The sequence below is a fragment of the Strix uralensis genome, chromosome 9 (genome assembly GCF_047716275.1).
Source record: "Strix uralensis isolate ZFMK-TIS-50842 chromosome 9, bStrUra1, whole genome shotgun sequence".
Classification (NCBI taxonomy): Eukaryota; Metazoa; Chordata; class Aves; order Strigiformes; family Strigidae; genus Strix; species Strix uralensis.
The window spans coordinates 9,281,097-9,305,472 of NC_133980.1; the positions used below are offsets into that span (position 1 = coordinate 9,281,097).

General features: G+C 37.7%; 1 protein-coding gene across 4 annotated transcripts in view; it reads right to left on the reverse strand.

The window, feature by feature from the left end:
- Positions 1–9: 9 nt before the first annotated feature.
- Positions 10–24,376, reverse strand: part of PEX5L (peroxisomal biogenesis factor 5 like) — a 116,959-nt gene continuing 92,592 nt past the window's right edge. For all 4 annotated transcript variants that reach the window (XM_074878573.1, XM_074878571.1, XM_074878572.1 and 1 more), the window contains 8 exons: positions 19,250–19,345; positions 13,445–13,561; positions 12,364–12,507; positions 11,433–11,503; positions 10,036–10,233; positions 8,150–8,315; positions 7,618–7,775; positions 10–6,882 (listed from right to left, as the gene is read on the reverse strand). In XM_074878573.1, coding sequence (XP_074734674.1) covers positions 6,678–6,882; positions 7,618–7,775; positions 8,150–8,315; positions 10,036–10,233; positions 11,433–11,503; positions 12,364–12,507; positions 13,445–13,561; positions 19,250–19,345 — 1,155 coding nt within the window. In that variant the 3' untranslated portion in view covers positions 10–6,677. The remainder of the gene's footprint in view (positions 6,883–7,617; positions 7,776–8,149; positions 8,316–10,035; positions 10,234–11,432; positions 11,504–12,363; positions 12,508–13,444; positions 13,562–19,249; positions 19,346–24,376) is intronic.

Genomic DNA, 24,376 nt, shown 5'->3' on the forward strand with positions numbered 1-24,376 from the left:
TTTGAAATATTTGAAGCCACAGACAAAGTTTATTTTTAAAACATATTTAAAAATCGCACAGTTATAAATACAGGTAAATAAATACAATTTAATATGTGGAAAAGAACCCAAGGAAGGCATGCTTCCATTACAGTACAAAAATACTACATTAAATGTGGTGCTCTGCAAATAGTCTTCTGTGACCTTAATCAATTTAGCACATCCAATATGCACATCATTCATTTTTGAGGAAATAGATTATTTTAAATAGCAGTGCAAGGAAACATCAAATTAAAGCATCAATAAACTACAGGTCTGTGTTTAATAGTATACACAGCTGATAATGCACTAAGTATACAGAGGCAAAGTTACCTGTAGTAAGAAACTAAATTTTTACTCTGTATGTACTTACACTCAGATTCTCAATCTGGGTCAATATGAACCTTTGTAACGGAATGTAAACATTCAGGTGTAGGGCTGAACTCCCACCTCCACATCCACCGCCCACCTCTCTGCAAAGCCTTGCACCTACACTTAACTATCAACACAAAAAGTTAAGTGGGCAATGTAAGTCTTTGCAGCAGCAGGGCTCTTCAGATGGCTCAGGCGAAAGTATCTGCCAACCCTATAATCTCTTCTTTCCTGTATGTTGGCTTAAAAATAAAGCCAAAAAAACTGAGGCAAGATTGCAAAGGTTTTCAAACAGTTTACAGCATATAGAAGAAGCCACACAGAATGCCTCTCTAAACTATATAGTTTTATTTTACTTGATATGTTATACTCTGATATATAAAATATATTTATAAATGTTTTTTCTGAATTTACAATAGATTAGTGATATTAAAAAGGCTATTTAAATTAAAGTTTTAGCCAATGTTGATGGCATTCTGTAAATGTGGAAGGGGAAAAAAGATCAAAGCACATTAAGTCTTGACCATGCAAGCTTGCTCAGTGGGCTGTCACATGTGCAAGCATTTGCAAAGTTACAGCTTATTTTTAGGAAAATTTAGATTCCTTCTGTCTCTTTCCCATGCCTAATACCTATTACTTTGTGGGCTGAGGCTCTGAAACTTTCTGTGGATTCTGTGACCTGCTTATTTTTCATTTTGCCTAGATTTGTTCAAAGTGTCAGTGATCTCTTCATGCATGGCACTCCTTTTCTCTGATTTATTTCACCTGTCCAAAACCAGTAGAACTATAATGAAGGAATCTGATTTCTAGCCTAGATGAGGTTTGAATAGTAGACAATACTGTATTGCATACCCACCATTTTTTCTCAAAACATGCAGTGCATTTTGTCTATCACTTTTATCTGTGAATACTCAGGTTTTTATAAGCATTTATTACATAAATTCGCTGTACAGACTGCTAAGCTGACAACACTGGTGACCAGAAATCTCAGGTTTTCAACTGTGCAGGTTATTTATGCAAAGTAAAGAATATGCCTCATTTTGCAGATGCATGTTTGGGCAAAAGAGATCTACAACCAATTTATGCTTCACTCTAATTCTCACTGGCTCCATCAGGGAATGATTTAGCCTCCGGCTTTGCCTCTGTGGCTGCCAGTAATTGTATCAGTTATTATTTCTGTCATGGTGGCTTTTGTGTTAGGGAGGCCCATGCTCTTTGGACGTTCCTAGGATCGCCTGGCTGAGCTGTTGGTGTTGCCAGGGTCCTCTTCATTTGACAGACAGGCCCAGGCTTTCTAAATTGGCTCATTAGCTCTTCGTGCTTAACATGATGTTCTGAGCTTTCAGCTGAGTTAAGTGTCTGCAGCTGAAATCAGTGGATGCAGCAGATACTCAGATCCTGCGAAGTTTTACATCTGCATATTTCAAACAGGACAGTCATACACGGAGCAGCCTTCAGAGCTAAGTATGGTGTAGACTGGTAAGGTGTAATGGTAAGTAAGTGTAGACTGAGACAATAGTTGTTTCACTGGCTCTGGGAATCTTTTTCTTTGGTTTGGTGATATGTGGTTTATACTAGAGAAGAAAATGTTAAAATCCAAGCACCCAGCTTCACTGTCAAAGCTGTGCACATTTCATTTTTTAATTCTTAAGAGGATACTAAAATGTCTACAAAAGCTGTTAGTACAGATGTCTATCATTAATTAAACAATTGAAGCAAACATGAAATTCACAACAAAGTGATTTCTAAGGATGGGATTTGAAAAGGGCTCTGCATTTGGTCTAACCTGTTTCAAATAACATGATCAACTGTTTTGAGTTTGGCAGATGCAAAGTACTTTTAAAATATCCCATAGAAGATACCAATCAACAGTTTAAAAATACCCTATGTGTGGGCCTTCTGCATGCATTCTGTAAACATGTACTCAAGTAGCATTACTGCATGCTTTGTGTTAATGCTTCACTGTGGTTATTTGTTAATGTAGCTGCATGCAATACTGGCATGTGAGGTTTTGTGTCATTTGAACCTCCCCCTCAATATTTTTACAACTGCAGTGATTTATCAGATCATAAGAAAATACCATTAGATGTGGATATGCATATGTGTTTACTTAAACGTCAAATCAATTCTTCAACCTGACATAAGCCAGTCTATTGCCACAAGGTTTCTAGAGTCATTACAGTTTAAAGAGGTCGGCAAGAAATGAGCCTATTGCTCTCATCACAAAGCCTCACTATAAATAATCACTTTGATTTCAGGGCCTGTTCAGCAGCATGTGCAGCAGTGTCAGAGGCCAGCCCTCGTCTGGTAACTGAATCCATGCACATCAGCTGATCATGCAAAGTGCTGAGCATGCCTGTGAAGACTACAGACTTTCAGTGTTCAGCAGCTTGATGGATCAGACTTAGAGGTCATAATATTCATAAAGCTTCGCAGAGGAGAGGGACAGTCACAAGCTGGGGTTAGGAAAACATTTTTTAATTGCATGAAATAGAAAATAGAAAAAAGACTCAAAAATTTGGAATCAATTACCTGGCAGTGAAAAATCACCTCTGGAGAGAGGGGAGTAACAAGAAGGGGAAACAGGGGTGGTGAGATGATGATAAACCGTTGCAGCACTCCAATTTGGCATCACTCCATATATGCTGTACAGTTGTTATCCAGAAATGTCTCCAAGTCCCTTCTCTGCTGAAATTGCTAGTGTCTCTGTGAAACTGCTTCCTTACTTAGACCTGAGGAACCCTGCGTTTGTGTGTTACCTTTCAATTTGCACGAGTGGTGACCTCAGCCATGCAGTCTGTGAGACACGGGTACTCCCCTGCTCTTGGGTAGTGCCATCACATGGTGGCTGTTACTTGCCCATCTTCCTTCCTTGCACCCCTGGGCAAGCCAGGGATGGCAGGAGGTTTTGACTTGGTCGAGCTCACAGGGAGCACTGAGAACAGGACCCAGATTTCTTGTCTCTCACTCTCAGGCTCAATCTGCTACTGCTCAACAGCCGCCTTATTTATCCTACCTCATGCTTGGTTAGAAGTATGAGTAGATGAAGTTCCTCCTCAGGGTGTTAATATGCTGCAGCCTCCTCACATGTTTCCTCTTGCTGTTTCAGGCAAATATACATGCTTGCCACTGAATATTTAAGAAACACCATGAGGAGGTCAGATCAAAGCTGTATCTAATCCTGTCTTCTGCACTGACAGTGCTTGGCAGTGGGAGCTAAAGGAGGATGATAAAATCAAGGATATTGAGGAAGTCCCCAGAAGTACCAAGAGCTGCTGAGCCCGACCTAGTTAGAGTGAGGTGAGCTCAGCCACCAGCCGCTGTCCCACACGCACTAGGCCAGAACTGGTGTCTAGCACAAGGAGATGTGTCACTGTCCCCTATAAGTCTGTCTGCTTTAGTCCTTCCCTTGTGCAGTGTCTCGGTCAGTGGTACGTGGTTACCTGGCCATAGGCTGTGTCTGAACCCGCAGAGAGCAGCTGGGGTAATCTCCAAGAGTGCGCACAACCTCTTGGGGTTGGCTTTGCAGCCCGTGTCCCGTATGAGCGGAACCGCAGTGCTTGTGATGAACTGGGGGGGCCCTTGGGAGGTAGAGTTCAGCCCCAGTGGTTTGTCTCTAGGTTTACACAGACAACTTTTCTCGTACCAATCGCATGGGGGTGGACCGGTATCAGCAGATGACTGCAGTTTTGACCAGTGCATCCCAGGATAAATCTAAAGCTACCTACTTACTCTGTTCTTTTTTGGGGAGGCTAGGAGTTGCATTAGGTTTTCCTAACAGAATTGCTGTGTTACTCGTCCACATGCTAGAGAAGAAGAGATTTAGTGAACTGCCATCACTGTCAAATGCCCTTCTGACTCTGAGAAGTCAAGCAGTTCAGGTTTTTTTATTGGAAAGGTATAAAAATAAAGCTCCTGAACAGCTAATTCCTCTGGATAAGTACTGATTATCCTACACCACAGCACAGAGGATATTCTAGAAGAACTTGTGTGATGGCAGGGCATCAAGCAAAATCTAAGCACATATGCCTTTGCTTTACAGCCTCTTCTCAAAGCTGCCTCCCCTCTCTTTTATCACTTTCCAGATTCAATTGCACTGCACCTTCTGCTCTGCCTTATCAATAAAGAGCTGTCATCACACATCGCTGTCACAGCAAAAGAGCAAACTGTTGTCAGCAGATATGCATACAGCAGCCCACTTAGCTAAAATGACATTCACAGTCAGTCCTTGAAAACCAATCCTTAGAGAAAGTTGCAGGAATCAGTTATGAAACGCTTGATAGATAAATAGGAATATATATGTAAACAATGAATTAATAAAGCATTATTAAAAAAATTCCTGTAGCTGTTTCAGCATCCCTATTCTGTGGGAGAGAGTGAGGGGTAAGCCTTTTATTTTTTTAATGAGAATTGATTATTTTTATTTAACAAACTATAGTTAGTGATTAGATGCGGTGATTATACTGTCTTACATGGAATTTTCCTTTAAGTGGTTGCTCAAAATAACAGACAGCTGCAAGAAACTTTAGGTTTGTACTAGTGAAACTGTCCAATTCCCATAGAACTTCTTTCTCTGTGATCTGTGCAGTTGGATTTTTCTTTTTCTTCCAGCTGATTGAGCTGGATTTTTCTTTTAATGCTGTTTATAGGAAATGTGCTATTTGTTCTACTTTAACACATTTCAGTAGCTACCTTGCACATTGAATTCCTGACCACAGTAGCTACCTAATTACACTTTTTAACTTCCACTATTTAGGAAAAATATTAAAAATGTGAGCAACTGAAAATTACCTCCTTAAAAATTTCTATTCCTGTCTTTGATTGACACATTCACCTTGGGCTAAATATGTTTGACTGTAGCTAAATCAATCCATTCATCATGTGTCAGGGTACTGTCCCCAGTACTGTTCTCCATTCATCCAATCAGGGAAAATTAAGATGGTGTGTATATATATATCTAAATTTTTAAGCAGCTACAAATACTAATGTTATCTAAGGATTTAGTCTGCTCTCATGGAGGTCGCTGGGACTTTTGCTACTGCTTGCCATAACAGCAGGATCAAATCTTAATCTTAGTTCTACAAACATTGCATAGACCAATTTTTTTCAGGGAAAATTTTCCCTTGAGCATGGTCTGCAGGCATTAACTCCTATGAAAACTTTTATTTATTTGCAATAAAGATCTGTGGCTTAGTATGTTCTGAAATGACATAATTCACATAAAACATGTATGTGCATGCACATGCATGTATGTAGTACCTGATGGATGCATAATAGAATAATCTTTCTAACAGATATTGCAGTTTATACGGTATTTGCATTTTTTAAACAGAAGAATATTGAAAACCCTCTCATCACATTTCAGGAAATTATATTTGGTCCTTTATACCAACAAGGCTATCCTGTACATTCTGTTGGTAGTAACTAAAATAGAAGCATAGCACTATTTTACAAAAAGAAAGATTAAAGTGCATAAGTACATAGATAGGTGCAGACCCTGCTATGAACTCCTCTGAAGCAGACATACTCTGTCCAAGATCAGGGATAGCTGGTTTAAACAGCAACAATTCTAGTGCAAATTACCACTTTTGCTGGCAACACTTGGCCTTTCCATATGTACATGGCCTAATCCCATAGACCTCTGTGTACAATGTTCCTCTTAACATTGCACATGGTTTACAACTCGATGAGCCTGCAGAATTGGGCCCAAATTAATCAAGGTACCTTTGGAAGCAAAAATTTTCTTGACTGCCAACTAATAAAAATATTCAAACAAAATACATCCATTTTACATGCATCTATTTTCAGAGATACGTTAAAAATGGACCTTGAGAAGACTTCAACAAAGAAACCAAAGGACAGGGAATCCACGTTGTAGGGCAAATGGATGTCAACATAGTGCAGTGAGCTACTAAGCAGGTTCCTTGGATGCATTGCTTGCCATTCTAATGTGCAATAACAATTATCTAGGTTTGTTCTTAATATATTTTTCTTTGTATAGCTGTGTATATATAGAGAGATATAGCTTGCATGGGATGAAGATTCTTCAGAAATGGCTACTTCATATAGTTCAGGGCTTTGTCAGATTAGTTGCAGCTCATTTCAGTCCTTTGAATTTATTTACAATATTTTGTGCTTTTGAACTTTTCCTTTTTGAATAATGTCCGAGAGAATTCCCCTACTGATCTACAGCCATGATCTTTTGGAAAATGTGGTCAATTTGCTATGAGTAACAAAAGAGTTCTCTGTTTCCTAATACAATTTAATCAATTTGTGGATACTTTTTATTACGGCTCTAGATTAAAGGCCCTTAACAGAATGTCTAGATCACCTACATTGGCAGCTTGAAATAGTTCTGGCTGGTCCATCATAGACAGAGCAATTCGAAGTGCTGCCCAAATATTGCCTGATAGAGCAGGATGGGGAACCTGTTGTTGATTCCTGCTCTTTCTTTGCAAACTGAGAGCAGTGAGAAAATTGCTGACAGCCTCTCTGTAGGGGAGAAGAAAAAAGAAACAAGCAATATAATTTGCTTAACAGCTAGAGTAAAACTTTCTAAAGTTCTATGCTAGACTCCAGTATATTATTTTATAATGCAGTTCATTGGTCTCTTTGTGTTATTCTTGCTTGATTTTTCTTTAAACAAGTGGATGTGGCTTGTAGTAATGCAGAGCTCAGTCTATTCATACATCTGGGGATACTGTCTTCATTGCTGTGTAGCTCCCCTTCATCTTAACTGTGTTAAGCTGACAGTTGGGACCCTGGAATATCACCCTTGATTCCTGAAGGATGTATCAAAAGTGTTTTTGACAGCATTAGCTACTTGAAGCAGTTTAATTGGTTTCCCTTCCAAAGACAGGCTCTTGTATTTTCTTTTAGAAAAGCTTGTAAGCACAGGACTAAGTTTAAGTGTGAGAACAATTCCACTGATTATAATAAGAGTACTTGCACTTAGAGCTAAAAAGTTGCTTAAGCAGCTTGCTGAATGAGGGATTTATTTTCTTTTGATAGACGTTCAGTAGTTCTGTTGTGCATAATTTGTGGAATAAGAAAAGTGTCATTGCTTTGTTATACTTTGTAAAAAATAGTGACAAAATTTTACAATAGCTGAGATTATGTAGCTATGTTCTGATTTTTTTTTTTCTTAAATAGCTCGAGCTAGAAAATGAATTTTCACTTGGTAGTTATGATCCCTGACTTTTTTGTATACAAATTTTTGTAACTTACCTGTACGCCCCTAGGTTTATGCAGCTTATCCCCAAGTTGTATCTGGACCTAATGAAGCCAGGTTGTATTTCTAAAGCACGTGTGTAGGCCTCAACAGCTTCTTCACTTCGATCCCCATTTGCCAAGGTTGCCCCAAGACGGTTCCATAATGTATAGTCCTGGTGAGAAAGTGAGTTTTCTACTGTAGATGTCAAAAAGGGACATAATAGTTCATTTTTTTTCTTGAAAAGTAAGGAAGACTGCAGAAAATAACAGTATTGTATCTTCTCTTAATTGACACAAAATGTGAGGTTCTGACTCAAGATTACAGACAATTTTATATAACTCATACAACTAATCAGCACACAGCTAGAAATTGGACATGTATAAATCTGCTTCTAAAAGGGACTGTCTTGTAATTAACATTTCTATTTCAGGTATTAAAATTTTAATGGCTGAAGTGACATCTCATTAATATTAGCCTGATCAAGAGGGGAGAAAGAAAATGGTCTGTAAAGCTAAATTCTTAAAAATGTGAAAGCATAAAATGTACCTCTGGCCGAACAGTTAAAGCAGCACTAAATGCATCTATTGCTCTGTTAAATTCTCCATTCAGGTGGAAAAGAACTCCAAGTCCTGTCTGCAAGTCAGGGTCTATCATATCACCATTCTGGTGAGCAGCTTCCAAGTACAAATCCTTTACTTCTTCAAGTAATGAGCTAGACAAGGGTGAAAAATAACATAAAGTTCCATCTTATAGTCCTTTACAAATATTGCAATATTGATTGCATAGCTAGAAATCAAAATCCCTGTAGTGGATGTACCAGAAGTGATATACTCCTAAATTTGAAAATAAGCTTCTTCAAATTCATCATGGCAAAGATCTACTTCCAGGTGCTGTTGTAAACTCATGCCTGGAATAAAAAAGTTCACCTGCATAAAGAGAGCAAGTCCTTTGAGGAGCAGTTGAGGGAACTGCAGTTGTTTAGCCTGGAGAAAAGGAGGCTGAGGGGAGACCTTATCACTCTCTACAACTACCTGAAAGGAGGTTGTAGTGAGGTGGGTGTTGGTCTCTTCTCCCAAGTAACAAGTGATAGAACTAGAGGAAATGGCCTCAAGTTGTGCCAGGGGAGGTTTAGATTGGATGTTAGGAAGTTCTTCACTGAAAGTGTTGTCAAGCATTGGAACAGGCTGCCCAGGGAAGCGACTGAGTCACCATCCCTAGAGGTATTTGAAAGACGTGTAGATGTGGTGCTTAGGGACATGGTTTAGTGGTGGGATTGGCAGTGCTAGGTTAACAGTTGGACTCGATAACCTTAAAGGTCTTTTCCAACCCAAATTGTTCTATGATTCTATGAAGTCAAAGTGCAGCTATGAACCCAAGTGAGATAACATGAAGGCTTATTAAATTGGATGAGTTTCTCAGACATAAGAGTTCTTTACTGGCAAAAATAGTCACTCTTAAGAGGCACAGATCAAGTTACTAGCTAAGATCTCTGACAAAAGATACCAAAATTTAAGATTCTGTACCCGCTGTAGGCTTCATAAAACCTTTGCACTGACAACACCAGATGTCAGCAGGATGAGGCCAAAGTAGCATAACACACTTAGCAATTAAGTAGAACTTGCATATTTTATTTTTTCTTGTACTAAATTATCTTGTCAACCCAGGGCTTGTTAGTGCTAAGGGTAAAACATGAGGCCTGTCTTCAAAATGACAAGCAGTGAGATAGCATTTGAGTTCTATAAATCATGTTTGTGCCTTTAATGACTTTATCACACATCTCGCAATTCAGAGATGCTTTATCAACCTCATGAAATCATGACAAAGGGCTGCCAACTCATGATTTTTTTTTTGTTATTTAAAATGGCTGCTAGATCCCATTACAGTATGCTAAGCTGGAGTCAGATAAAATGACTACACTGTCTCTTTGGTTAGAACCAGAATGGCTCTTAAACAAGTAGATGCTGTCGCCCAATATTTTTAGTGAACTGAAGCCATGTCCCACTGCAAAATGGCTATCATTCCTGGACTCGAGTGGCTTGGCTGGGATATAGGAAATATGATGAACAATAGGAAGAACACACATGTAGAGCAGGATACAGGCTTGGTATTGATTTGGAAGCAGCTGAAGAATGAGGATGGGGGCTGTGGGAATACAGAGGCAGCAGATAGGGTCAGAGGAAAGTGATGGGAGTTGAGAGGAAGCATCTCTTTTTAGCTGTGGTGTGTGTTTGTTTGTTTTTAACTTCCAGGGATGGCATAAGATATAGCCTTCAGTCACTAAACCAAATGTCCTGTGTTAGCTTCCCAGTCCTGCCACTAAACACTTTGAGTCTTCCATCACAGGGAACAGGCTGGACTTCTACAGAGTAAGGGAGCACAGTATGCACCATCATTTCTAGAATTTCCACCACTGGGATTTACACTGCATTTACCTTTCATCTGATGTCTTAGACATTCTCCTGGCAAGTGCTGGGGACCCTTTTTTGCTTTTCACTATATACTTGTATTTTGGATTTTGCTTTATCCAGTTTCTTAGAGCTTGATAGGCTTCTTGTTGATGGCCAGTGTTAGTATAACTTACAGCCAGGGCCATCAGAGCTTTTAAGTTGTTTGGCTGTAGTTCCAAGCACCTAGGCAGAAAATAAAAATATATTGAGGTATTTTTTTTAGCCAAACACAAATCTTGAATTCTTCCAAAATAATCTGTGTAAAAAAATCACTCCCACAAGTGACATCTACCCAATGATACTTGTAAAGAAGGGACTTTGTCTTATTTTACTGTGATAAGTGCATTATGCATATGTATACACACACATATACATACACGTTGCTGTGCATACACACATATGTACATAAACGTACGCATACAAGTTTTGTTTTCATCCTTCTAGTTATGACTAAATGTGGGTAGATTCATTTTTATAGTATCTGTCTAGTAAACAAAGAGAAGTTTTGTGTAAATTCAAGCAAAATGTTTAATATGGTTTGCAGCTATAAAAAAGTATTTTGAAAACAAAATTTCTTCCATCACTATGAATTTTCTCAGCCATCCTGAATTCTCAGTTTTTCTTTGATAAAGCTGAAGCCAATCAACTCAATTAGTCTTTCTATGGTTATATACTATTAACTGAAACCAGAATCTAGTCTACCTTGTGAACATCACTGTTGCTTGTTTCAAAGCTGTGGGGATGAGCAAGCCTTGGATTTCTATCCAGGTAAGCTAATAAGTTACATATAAATAAGTTAGAGTTTCCTTAGCTGAAATGACTTGATGGTTAACATTGCTAATGCAATTGAATATGGAGAGGGTACTTGTTTCAAATGGAAACATGAAAACCCACTACAGATAGATAATAATAATGCTGATATTTTGGAACTGACATTTTACATACAATCATACCGTGATCTTCACATCTCTGTCAACCTAAAAATGTTGTCAGTTTAGTATTCAGCAGCTGAGGGGAGCTTGTTCCAATTAAGAAAATCTCTTTAGTAAAGAACAGACTACAGAAAATATGCCAAGTAGCTAGAATATCAAAAAGGCACTTTATTTACATTATGCCTCATTCATGTGCATCAAGCCATGTAGCTTTTCTTTTGTACAACTATGTAAATTACTAGATTAAATATTGAACTTATTTAGTAAAACAGAAATATTAATCACTAGTCATCCCTCTGAAGTCACTGGGAAGATTTCCATATCTATGTCAATGCTTTACTTAGTTGAATAAATGCTTCATGTTACAAGGTAAGTATGGCGTTAAATATACCTGGGCCGCCATTACCTAATACTCATCAGACCCTTTATTTAGCAATTATCTTCATCTACCTTTGGAGGGCGACAATGGCTGCCTGCTCATTTTCATTCTCTGCCTGTGTTATGCCCAGGAACTGCCAGGCCTGCAAAAATAATCAATCATTGTGTTATTTTCTTATATATACCCAACTGCAAGCAGAGTTACAACTAATATCACTGTTAGGCAGCGGGGTGAATAAAAATAGCACATCTGTCCTGCACTAACTACAGTTTCTTCTATGGTGTGCATACCAACAGTACATATCAATGCAGTTTTGAGTATCTTTGGGCCTGATAATATTTATATCAATGAATCCAAAGGTATTCTGTTGGTGCATGATCACATGGTGATTTCTTAAATATGAGTTACTGTACATTTTAAATATTGCTAGAATTTTATGGAAAACAGTAAAGAAGAACTATTAAGTTGTACAGGTTTAAGGGATTCTAGATGATCTGGGGATTCTCTCTGCATTTCAAAATACTGCTGCTTAATTTAATGTAGCAATAGAATCAAAGAGACCTAAATACTTACACTGTAAATATTTTTCATGTTTCACAGAAAATAGACTTTAAATATATAGTCATTGAAAACATTAATATTACCAAAATTGATATAACTTTAAAAAATTTGTCAACATTCTTGTTAAATCAAAAATATTCTTCTTTTCAGTAGCAGTGTTTAAAAAATGCTTTGAAAACATCAGGAAAAGAAGGAAAGGTTTGAAATATTGTTTCTCTCGAATGCTTTTAGATGACAACTTGGAAATGCTATAATTTCAAAAATAGATTCTCATTTTACGAAGAGCTCACCTTTATCTATTTCAAGGCATATACTATTCCAAAACCATGTTCAATCAGTCAGTCATGACTAGCAAAGGTTTGGGCCCTGAAATCATTCCATCATTGCATGCTAAAGGGATTCCCCTTTTCCTTTATCAGTGAAAGGCACATGAGTGAATACCTCTGCATCGTTGGGTTCTTGTAGAATGGCAGCCTCCAGGTATAAGATTGTAACTGGCAGGTCACCTTCTTTCATTTTTTTCAGTCCTTCCTCGAAAGCACCAGGCCAGTCTTTGAAGGGATTGTCAGTATGGAAATAATAACCCTGGAGAAGAGAGATAACAGACCCATGATGAAGCACGGTTGTAAGGAATGGCAACTCTATAAAATTAAATGTCTCACTATTTTCCAACTGGATGTAAACATCCTTTGTTCTATGAAAGCAGTATGAGCTCCCCCAGGAAATTTCAATGACAAAATGTGTAAAAGAGTCAGCATCACTGGACGCTTATGTTTCTTCTTGCTTTATTTTTACTTTAGCCCTGAAATTATACTTACTGGTACTCATGTTGGGCTCTCCTGCTCCCATCCAAGATAACAGCAACAACTCCCACTGACTGCAGTAACAGCAGAACTGAACCTAGCGTGAGCCCAGTACATCCAATTGGGTGGGAAAGAGCACACATCAGGCAGATGACTCCCTGCAGTGCTTGTAACCTGATGTGTGTTCAGTTAATACCCTGAAATCTTCAATTAACCTTCAAAATACAGAACAGTGATGCAAGCAAGTTTATTTTAGAGTTTCTTTAAATTTTGCCTTTTCCTCTTCCTGCCACTGCAGTGTAAAGGATGCATGCTAATATGAGCTGCATAATATAAATCAAATTAAAACATGCAATGGAGGGAATGAAGAAGAGAGACAGGATCTCTATCATTTCTATTCACAACAGTGTTTGAATGTGCCAGCCCAGATTTTTTTATTTGGTTCTCTTCCATAAGCACCCATCTTCAAAAGTGCCCATAATCCAGCAATTTGCTTCGTGATCCTTTCAGCTGAATTCAGGCAGTGTGCAAGTCTAAATGTATTCTCTCTATGGGAAGGTCTTGTAAATCTACCCTGCTCACAGACACTTAAAGAGGATGAGCTCTTTTGGTAAAATTAGTTTCCGTGTCCAGAGTTTTCTTGGGTTCCCTTGAATATCTGAGGCTCATCACAAAAGTTTCACAGGAAGGATGTACTGTATTAAAAAACTTTGTGTTACCTTCTCGATGGTTGAGATGGTGACTTGCCCTGGTACTTCCTGGTTCTCTGAAATCCAGTTTCTGCGAGCCATTTCTTCCCATTCTGCTTGCATTTTATCCCAAAACTCTGTGTCTGACTAGAAGAAAAATGAAAAAAGGGAAGAAAATTAACAACAAAACTTCAAAATAAAATGGTAAGCTTTTAATTTCTTTCTACTAGTGGTCTGAGTCTGGCTGTTTTGCTGAGCAGTATTAATTCTATTAATAAACATACTGAGTGAAATACTACAGCTCATATTTGGAATTCCATATAATTAAATTTCATCTCTTATATTGGAATGCATTTCATCAACAGAAAACTTTATCTCAGAGGCCGTGTATGTTCTATTTGAAGCAGGATTTGCAGCAGCTTACACTGCATCTTATTGGTGCTAACAGCAAATTATTACATAAAATTTGAAAGAAATGAATACTGCTAGTCCCTGGCCAAAGAAAGAGAGAAAAAATCAACTAAGCATACATGCTAAAGAATAACAATAGATAAAACAGTTTAAAAGAGAACAAGCATCCTACTTTGCTATATTCAGCATCATTTTCAACTGTGTAAAAGAGTAATGGCAAAGCTTAGACAGAGGGTGTTTGCACAAGAGCATTAATACAAATGGGGCTTTTTGACCTAGTGGAGAAATTAACATTGTATCATATACCGTGCTGGTGAGAGGGATCTAGAAGAGATTATAAAACTGTACAGTAAGATTAACATTCAGCTCAAAGACAAGAGGAAAAATGCATGTACAAGAGAAACGATGAAACAAGAATGAGATTTCGGATGTGTAACGACCAGAATGGGGGAACCACTGTGGCTACTAGAAAATGACGCCAAGAAACAGAAATAAGATGAAAAAAAGCAAAGAGGGGAGAATCCAAGATAAGGTGCTATTTTTTTCAGCCTCCACACATTAGTCATAAGCCTGAAAAGCAGTTCCATAGCAGGATATGTGCTCAGCACTACGAGCCTTTGCAAAGCTCTCCAGTTCCTACAAGTTCATGGCCAGAACTTCAGTGAACTGACACTACTGAGGGCACGGTTTCTCAGCTTATTTATGTCAAAGATAACAGCACAAATAATGCTATTGAGGTTTAGACAGAACTATTTGGGAGTGAGGTGCTAATCAAAATTAATTGAAGGTACTATAAACTGGTCCAGATAGTTTTGTCTGAATCTTCATTACAAGACTGACTACTTTGCTACTGCTCCACAGCCAGGCATGATTTGCAGAAATGGAACTTAATCTGTGATTGTATGACTTGCTACAACCCCCCTTAGGTACTTGGAAAAAAGAGAGCACAAACTATTATGATATCTAGAATAAGTCAGCAATGAGAACATTTGAGACTAGGTGTGAAGGAGTGGCACTGGCTAGCATTAGGGGTGGCTGCTGTAAATCATAAGGCTCTTTACAAATGGCAAGGTGCATTCCCTTTCGAGAAATCTAACAGGCATTGCCCTTTGGCTCTTACTGTAGCATGTGCCTCCTTCCAGGAGACTTTCTTCCAGGAGACTTGGAATTGTCTGAATTATGCAATTATTGGGTCTGTGAGGGTACCTGCTTTGTTCCTCTTTGGACTAGGAAACAAATATGAAGCATTCACTGCTGGAGAGGAGATTTCACTCTTTGTGATAGAAGTGAACAGAACTTGACAACTCTTATACAACAACTTTCAAGGTTTCAAAATTTGCTTTTATTCCAAATTTGAGGAAATACAGTCTTTTAAATAGTTGTGAGATTGTGGTGAAATGTCCGTGTAGGCTTTGAAAAGGTTAGGCTAATGAATCGGATCACTCCCTCTCTTACTCTTATCAGCCATGACCAAAGGCACTTGAATCCCTTAAGCTATCCTGTTCAACAGATGTCTCTACTTGCTGTTTTGCATTCGGTGCAAATCTGCACTGCATTGAAGAAAAAATTACTTTACCATATTTTTACTAGCAGTAATTTTGAGATTCAGGATGAGGTAAAGGAGTGGAAATTTCCCTTTCCTACAGATTAATATTAATAAAACTACTGAAAAATAGTTAGTAATGCCCTTTTAAACAGATTAATTTATAGAACTAACTAGATACAGATACATATATGTTGTTTATATTAGAATTTTTGCTTGTAGTTTTCCCACAAAAATCCCTTATGAATCAATGGTTTGGAAACATATCAAATCACATTTCTGCAGATCATAAGCAAGCGTATAAGTGGTTTTAGGTCTTAAGTTCAAATTCTGATGCTTAATTACATATTTATATTTCACACAGAAGTTCACCATGTGCATATGCCACTTAAAAAGCAAATGAATTGCTATGCATTCAGGTAGCCATGCTTAATGTCTATCTGTGGTGAGCAAAGGTGGAGGAAAAATGTATGGAGGAGAAGACCTGCTTTGCTATAACGCCTCTCAACTCATCACATGCTACTTGGACACAGGGCAGGACCCAACTGTTATTTTGAAACTGTAAGCAAAGATTTTCTTGTTTGGGCCAAATGGGCTTAAGCCCCAGGTACAGCTTTCGAAGTACATCCAGCATGTGAGGTTTCTAAAACTGGTGTGGCAAAGCTGCGCTGAGCAACTGGATCATGCACAATTATGGCACCTGATAAAATGCTATAATATTGCCGTGACAAATAACAATTTGAGCAGTTTAATGTCCTTGAAAAGGACCGTAAATATTACAGTCTTTGTTAAAGGCCCAAGTCTATTTCAGCTGTCATTGGTAGCAATTTTTTCATTGATTTCAGTGGCAGGAGGGTTAAATTAATATTGACTGTTTCTGAAAATCTGGCTTTGGATCAAGACTCCTAGATTTAATTTTAACTCTATTTGCGATGTGACTGGTGCCAATTACCTCATTTCAATTTTTTTGCTACCTTAATGCTGGTGAATTATTTTGGACATACCAAAAGTTTTCAGACAGTTGAAACACATTTAACACGTTCTCAGATCATCTGCAGCAGTTAAGTGGAATGACAACCAGGAAAAATGTTCATACCATCTGACTACTTCCAAGCAGAATATTCTGCATTTTGTCAAAGAGGCTATTTTTACTCTTAGTATTTAAAAATATGCTGAAGCAGTTAAACAAATGGGAGGCAAAATATTTCCAGGCTCTTTACTTCCTATGATACAGTGACAGGGGGTGGGGTGGGGGGTGTACTTTCTGAATATTCCTGGCTAATTTCTAAACTTACCAATTTTTGTAACTTTTAGAATAGAATTTTGCCTGTCCTGTACTGCCAAAAATTAATTTGAAATGTTCCTTCTTGACCAATGCATAAGAAAGAAAGTTTCTGTGGTTGTTCTTTCTCTGAATTACTGCATCAGCATACTCTTCAATGTGAAGGACACAGTAAGTTAAATTTATGTGCTAATGACATTAGATTTCCTTAGCTGATATCTTCTCAAAACAAAATTTGAAATACACCTTTTTGGTAAAGTTTAGAGACAAAAAATGTATATCAAGGCAAAGATTCCCTTTGTAATTTGAGAGAGTACCAAATAAAATGCATCTGAATGACTCAAGCTCCTACATCCCAAACGAAAATGTGGTTTAGGCAGTCTTAGGCACATCCAAAAGGGATGTCAAAATAGTGAGACAGGAATACCATAGGTACAGAAAGGATTCTAACTGATATTCATAGGAAACACAAAGCTGATAATTCTGGACTATGTTTTCCTAGGCTAGAATAAATTAATCCCATCTTCCTACTATTGCCACATAATTTAGCTGTAATATGTTCTGATGCTTCATAACAGTGTATTATACAGCAGATGGCTCATGTGACATTGTGTTGTAAATAAAAAATTGCTGAGAAGGACAGCTCAAAATTTCTTTTGTGTAACCTCACAAAACAGTGTGGCATCTGCAGTTTAATCTCTACATCAGGGAAACATGGAATAAGAAAATATAAAAACTGCTTTTTTTCCATCTCTGAGACATTTCTCAGTTGGAACTTTTTGCACTTTCTTGGTTTCATTTTTATTTATTCTAACTCATTACCAATAGGATGGTGGATGATAAACCAAACATTTTAACAGAATATAGGTACAGGAAGGATCTGAAGCCCCATGCTAGCATTTTAAAAATTCAAAAGTACCAATTTTGCGTAAAACACAGCTAATAATTAGAAAGATTACATTAAAATATATCTGGTGTGGCATTTGGAAATCATGAAGACTTTTGGCTATTTGTACTTCCCTCATGTATAGCAAAGGGATGAGGCAAAAATCAAATCCAGTTTCCAGAATGACAGAAAAGGTAGTGAAGTCTGCAAGCACCTAATCACTGCAAGTGAATCTGGACCCTCTCTAGTAAAAAAACTAATTTACCTCTTTATTCTTAAAAAATTCCCCAATGGTATAGACATCTTTAAGCTTTCTTAAGAAAGAATTACCTCACAGATCTTCATTAATCTCAAAGCCTGACATCTTAAAACCATTCCCAAAGCTCTAAAGTGAATACTGGGTGGAGGATAAAGTTTGGTATCTTCATTTACTGAATTGTTAATTAATTCCTTTCAAACTAGGCCACAAAAAAACTGAGATTTTTGATCAGTTTTCTGGCTAATCTTACCACTTGGAGCTTTCCCAGCTGAAGAATATTACAGAAACATCCAAAACCTAAAAAATGAATTTTTGAACTGTATCTATTCTCCGCTTAAGAAAGCACTAATCTTTCTAAGATGGGCTGCAATTTATTTCAATCACTCTAGCTTTCTTACCACTTCATTTTAACTAGGATGAAAATTCAACTCTTTTCATATGCAAATGGAAATAACTGCTCTATAAGGTCTTGAAGAATCCTTTCCTTTACATTTTAACTACCTGGTCCAAGTTTCTATTTTAAGCAGAAAGAATAACTTAAAACTGCCAGCTACACAGTTAGGGAAACATTTAATTAGATGCTTTTTAATAGCTGTTTTTGAGACTCTATTAAAGCATTTTAACCACCTGTCTTTGTTGCCTTAGAATGACCTTTTAATATGTAGGGGTTTTTTTTACAATATATTCTCCTCCTTACTTTAGTCTGTAAAGTAATTCATCACAATTCTTGTGATCTGTTGTTGGCCTCAACTCATTTTTCTTTCTGCTGAATGTCTGGGAACTCCCCATCACACATCGTTTCTGGCAGTTGCAAGAGTACTGACACCATTTGCTTAACCACTAACTGTAATGCAGAGATATTCATCAGATTCCCTGTGTCACAACCACAGATTACAACCCAGCATGTCCCACCTTAAAGATCAGTCTGCAGTGCAGTCAGGAACATCGAGAGCATTTTAAGCAGTGGCAATTTGAAAGCAAGTCTCTCCTTTCCTGCCAGGACCAAATGTGTATGATGTGTGACATCAAAAAATCTATTGTGCGTCACCATCAGTTGTTTATAAAGGTTCTATTTGATCTGGAAAAAACAATGCACTCAGAAAATACAAGAAAAGTGCATTCGGTGTATAGTTTATGAAACAGCTAACTTACTGATTGTGTCCATTTTAGCCTTGTATGCTGAGACAAGAAGTTTTTTGTGTGCAATAAGATCCTAAGAAACCATGGTAGAAACCATGCACTTACCTTAGCATATCATGAAAAAACCCTACAAATCAAATTAATTTCTTAAATAAGAAATTCTGTTTCTAGCTAGAAGGCAGCATATGATTAACTCCAGGAAACTAATCTTTTCTCTGCTTTAAGTTCCAACTTTCTCCTATACTTGTGCTGCAAGATGAATAATAAATTCATAGAATATTATCTGAAAATGAAAACAATAAATGAAGTAATACCTCAACAGCTGCCTTTGCTCTTTCAAATTCCTCCTCCAAGGAGTGATTTCTGGAGAGAAGAGGCCCTCCCCAACGCTGCTCCTTAGTTGATCGTGCCTAAAAAATAAAAGAATAAATCAGAAAGGCATGATATACACTCTGCCACATTTTTGAGTTATTTCCTTAATTGTCTAGAGCCCAAATAGCCTTTTTCTTGGGCAAAACTAGTTGTGTCCCTGCATGAATTCTGCTGAATTCTTTTACGCTGTAGCAGAGATCATTCCTCATGGGACGCAGAGTAATTTATCTCTTCTAGACTTTTCACTCAAAATGTGTGAAAGATGAAAGAGATGTCCAAGAAAAGACAATGTAAGAGTTGGGCTATAAAGGGAAGAGCTGACTATTTCGTATAAGACTTTTAACTTCTCCTGTATTATGACTGTGGCAATGCATTCCACCCACTGTGCTCCAGGAAGAAAACATCTCATTTTCTCTATACATTTTGTGTTTTTCTTTTAGGTTCTGTTTTGGGATCACATTGGAGAGCCAGGTTTGCTATGGATTTCCCTGAAAGGATGAATACTTCTTAAAATCAGCAGCTCTCTCTTCTGTGCCTTACTATCAGTCAATCCCATTGGAAGTACATAACAAGTTTCTGCCTGTTCTTTTATTTAAAACATTTATTTTATTCTTTTTTTTTTTGCACAAAAGGCACAGTACAAAACCAAACAGTATTCAGTGATGGCATAGAAAAGCACAAAGTGGCCTAATCTTGCTAAACAGAGCTCTGACTGCTAATCCCTTCCCTCGTGTTTGTCAGAGGTTAAACTCATTAGCCATTTGCCTGACCATGGTCCCAATTGCATTAATTTACGTGATTATATTTCTGATGACTGTACTTGTAATATTCAATCGCAATGAGAGCCACATTGCTAAAAGACTAATTTGGCTCACTTCAGACTCATTGGGCTGTATCTGCAAGTGTTGAAATGTGCACTGCTGGGATGAAACATCCAAAACGTTCCTGGGGTTTCATATAAGTAAAGGGCAATGCATGGTTGAACATGTACGTCTGTGTGTATACACACACAGTTTTTTACCTAGAAAGATGGCATTCGTTTGTCAATCTAGCCCTAAAGTTTCTGGTTTGTTCCTGAGTCCTTGGTGTCTCAGGTAGAGACTGATAAGTGAAATATATATTGGGTGGATGATAGACATACGGTTAGAGAAGAGTGATACAGCAGTTTCTGTGAGAAGCACATGGTGGTGGGGGCACTGTGTGCATTCTCCTGTGTTGGCTTTTGGACCTTGCTGCAAGTGACAGGAAGCACAGAGCGTGAGGAGAGGTCGACTCTGAGGATCTATTTCTGCTTTCACATCTACTACCTCTGGTCCATGTTGTTTGGAAAATATTTTTTTTCTTTGGTAAGATCAGGAAGAGATTGTCACGGAAAACATACCAAAACCTAATCCTATACACAAAATAGTTATTTTACTGATTAATAGAATTAAGGGCAGAAGAAATAACTGGTGTGTCTATATCATGTGACAGTACTTGCCACTCAGCATCCGCAGGATGAAACTGATGTTCCACAGAGAATAAATTGAGGTTGTCTGAAATATATGTCTTTGAGGAAGGTGCTTGGATTTAATTTAGAGTTATCAAGAGACCTTAATTTTATCACTTTGTTTGCAAGTTTGTTTAATTGCCCTCCTTCTTTCTCTTATTAATTTAAATTTCAGTTTCCAACTATCACTTCTTACTCTTTTTCCAATAGTTTAAAGCACTTTTTAGTACCCCTGATTTTCTCTGTGGAAAGGTACTGATGACTTTAATCAGGTTTTAATTGTGTTTTAAATGATATACAGAGATTGAGATCTTAAATTATCTCATTATGAGACATTTTATTCAGATTTCAACCTTTTTTGTTTCTCTTTTACTCTCCCTCGTTATTTTTTTATAGCTTTATTTTTTCATAGCCATACAGACAACCAAAGTGAACTCTATGTTCTAGTACCTGTCTTGCCATTTCTCTGTACAGAAATCAGGTGATCTTCTATCTCCCACTAATTATGCCTGCTTCTGCACACTTCTCTTGCCACAGTACTGCACAGGGAGCACTCATGTTGACATCCTCGTACACTCTGAGCCATGGATTCTTTTCAAACTGCCTTCCAGTGTAGTGTTGTAAGTAGAGCCTGCATTCTCGTTCTGAAATGTATGACTTTTCAAGTGACTGTATTGGATTATGTATTTATACAGATGTCTTTGTCATCAGCTCATTTTTATGACTCCCTTATTTACATTTTTTTCCCATTGCACTGTTGCACGATATGCAAACTTTATCAGGAATGGTTTGCATATTTATTTTCTGATCAATAATATTGAAGATCATGGTTTCTCTTTGGAATCACAGAAGAACCCCCATGTGATTATAATTCCTAGTAAATAAATACTGTTCTTGAGATCTTACGTTAGTTTTAATCTGTTTAACAGCTGCTTTATTCATATTGTGTGGTGCTAATTTTAAAATCAGAATACGGTATATTAATTCAAACATCTTGCAGAATATCAAACAGCAACATTTATCAACCCGACCTGTAATGTGATCAGGGAATTAAATTTGGTTTCCTTGACATAAAACTCTGTTGATAGATATTAATTATGTTCCTACCCTTTTCATTATTTACAAGTTGGCTCTTGCAAACTGATTACTTCCGCTTTTTAATCTTTTGTTTCCAGTGACTGCAATTTCCTTAGGTCAAGGATAATACTGTAAATCATATAATGTTCAGACTGAGTAGTAGCGCAGAAGGGGCAGGGAGCTTGTTGGGGCAATAGAGATGTGAGGGGGAAGAGGACAAGCACAGAAGTCCCCTCCTTTGCCATATGTCAGAGTATACATATTGTCCCCACATAATCCCCACAGAAATGTACTTTCTCGTCCATTAAATGCACAGCCAGAGGGAAAAAAAGAAGTAATTATCAAAACCCACATAAGCTGCATTTACATATAGACAATGCAGAGTCATATTCTGAGTGGTGGTACCCAGAAATGAAAGACCCCACATGTAACAAACATGCTGCCTTTCGCTAGTACAGGAAGAGAGGGGATGGGAATGGAGTGCCAGCGCTGGAGAGCTTCACTTCTGCAGCTGGTGATGGGGTGGGACTCTGCAGCTGTCTCCCTGAGGGGATCCCAGGGTGGGGTATGGGTCAGGGTGGAATGGGTATGTCTGAGGCATGGACGCTCTGCGTACGCTGTGGGTTGATATGCTCACCACTCTACAGCGGAGGTGCTGTAGCTGATCACTGGCTGCTGTCTTCAGGGACAAAATCTTCCATTCCATTACACTTGTAGTCTGCTTATGTGCTGTTGGACCTTAACTGTTGGTGAGAGGCTTAAATTATAGTCTTAACTTGTGAGCAGGTCTTCAAATAATGACCTAAATCTGTCCCTTGTAACTCTTCATTTCGTTAGAGTAACTGGCACATCCAAAGAGAGCTAGGACCATTAGTCTTACTGTAGCTATTTGGGAGAAGTGGGGAATAAATTTTGCATTCTAAATATCATTGCCCCAAACTGCAGATTTCTAAGGTTTCTAGGCTTTGTGCTATATCTTTGTCTAAGAGTGCTGACATGTTAGAATTAGGTACAGTCAGGGTTTTTGTGTATGCATTCTGGGTGAGCAATAAAATACCTAAATTGCCCAGGGAGGCATTTAGAGACTTAAAACATGAGCAGACTTTATGCATATACAATTGAACATATTATCTCCCTCTGCAGTTTGTAATTATAAGAGAGAAAAATAAACCTTCAAAAAACCCCAAACACTGTAGGATATCTTGGTACTAATAAAAGCCTAACAAGGAACTTTCCAGAATGGCAGATAAAAGAAAGAACAAAGATACTTTGTGCCAATGCAGTTTAAAAGTTAATAATAGGTAACGTATGATGTGAGTAGAATACTGAGAAGCAAGACGGCCACATCCAATGACAGCCACCATGCTATTGCCCATTCCAGCCTTCAAACACGTTTCTTATTAATTCAAAGCTTGCCTTTGTGATTTTGTATTGGCATAATTGCTGGTAAACACAAGATTTAGTTAAGAAGATTGCATAATTTTAATGAAAATATGCCCTAGTTACTTAGTATTTCACTTTGAGGAACTAAATCTAACACGTCAAAGATGAGTGATGAAGGTGATTGTCTGAGAAACTGCTGATGGAAAACTGCAGCAAGTTTGACAAGATGAAATCTTTAGGGTATGGCAGAATCTGTTGCATATGCAAAGGTTACCCTTAAATGAGATAGACAAGATCTACAGAGGACAAAGCATGGAAAACATATGCTTTGATAAAAGCTCTAACATGATTTCTTTTACAAGCAGATTAAGAACTCAGTCAAGACAGATGAGCCTGTTTGTTGGGAACTAACAACTTTGGCAGTCCAAGTATAAGCAGGATGAAGCAGGCAGTGAATAAAAATACTAAATTTCTAAGTAAACTACCTAGAACAAGAATGCAATCTCACTTTAGGTCATTTCTTTGCACTAATTACCAATTTAACAACATTTCATGACCTGAGTGGATCAAAAATTTGAAAAAAAAAAAAAGCAGCTTATGATAAAACAAAACAAAACATGAAATATACCAGAACAACGATAAGAATTTTATGCTTTGCTTCTTTTTCAAGTCGGCTGATTCAACTTCACAGTTTTTTATTTTGAAATACCAGTCATTTTACAAAATAGTATGGAGCCTCAACTGACTGAACTTATACTGAATTTAAAATGTGGATTTTTGCTTCTGCAGTTATTCTAGTGGAAAATAAACAGGAAATAGACCATATCAAGTAGAGATGTTATATACTAAATTTGTAACTGCTTTTACAGAAAGCCACAGCACTTAAATTCTGTGACTGTCTACTTGATTTACATACATCTAGGTTGAGCACAGACTTTCTGGCATTTAGATCTATTAGGCTGAGGAACAGCCTCCTAAAAAGGGGTTAGAGGTACTTAAAGATAAGCTGGACAAAGCATGTGAAAACACACTGTCCATCTCAAGTGGATGATGCTATGCAATAGATCTTTTCCATTACTAAGATGTATAAATCTATTGCACAGAAAGGAAAGATACCGTG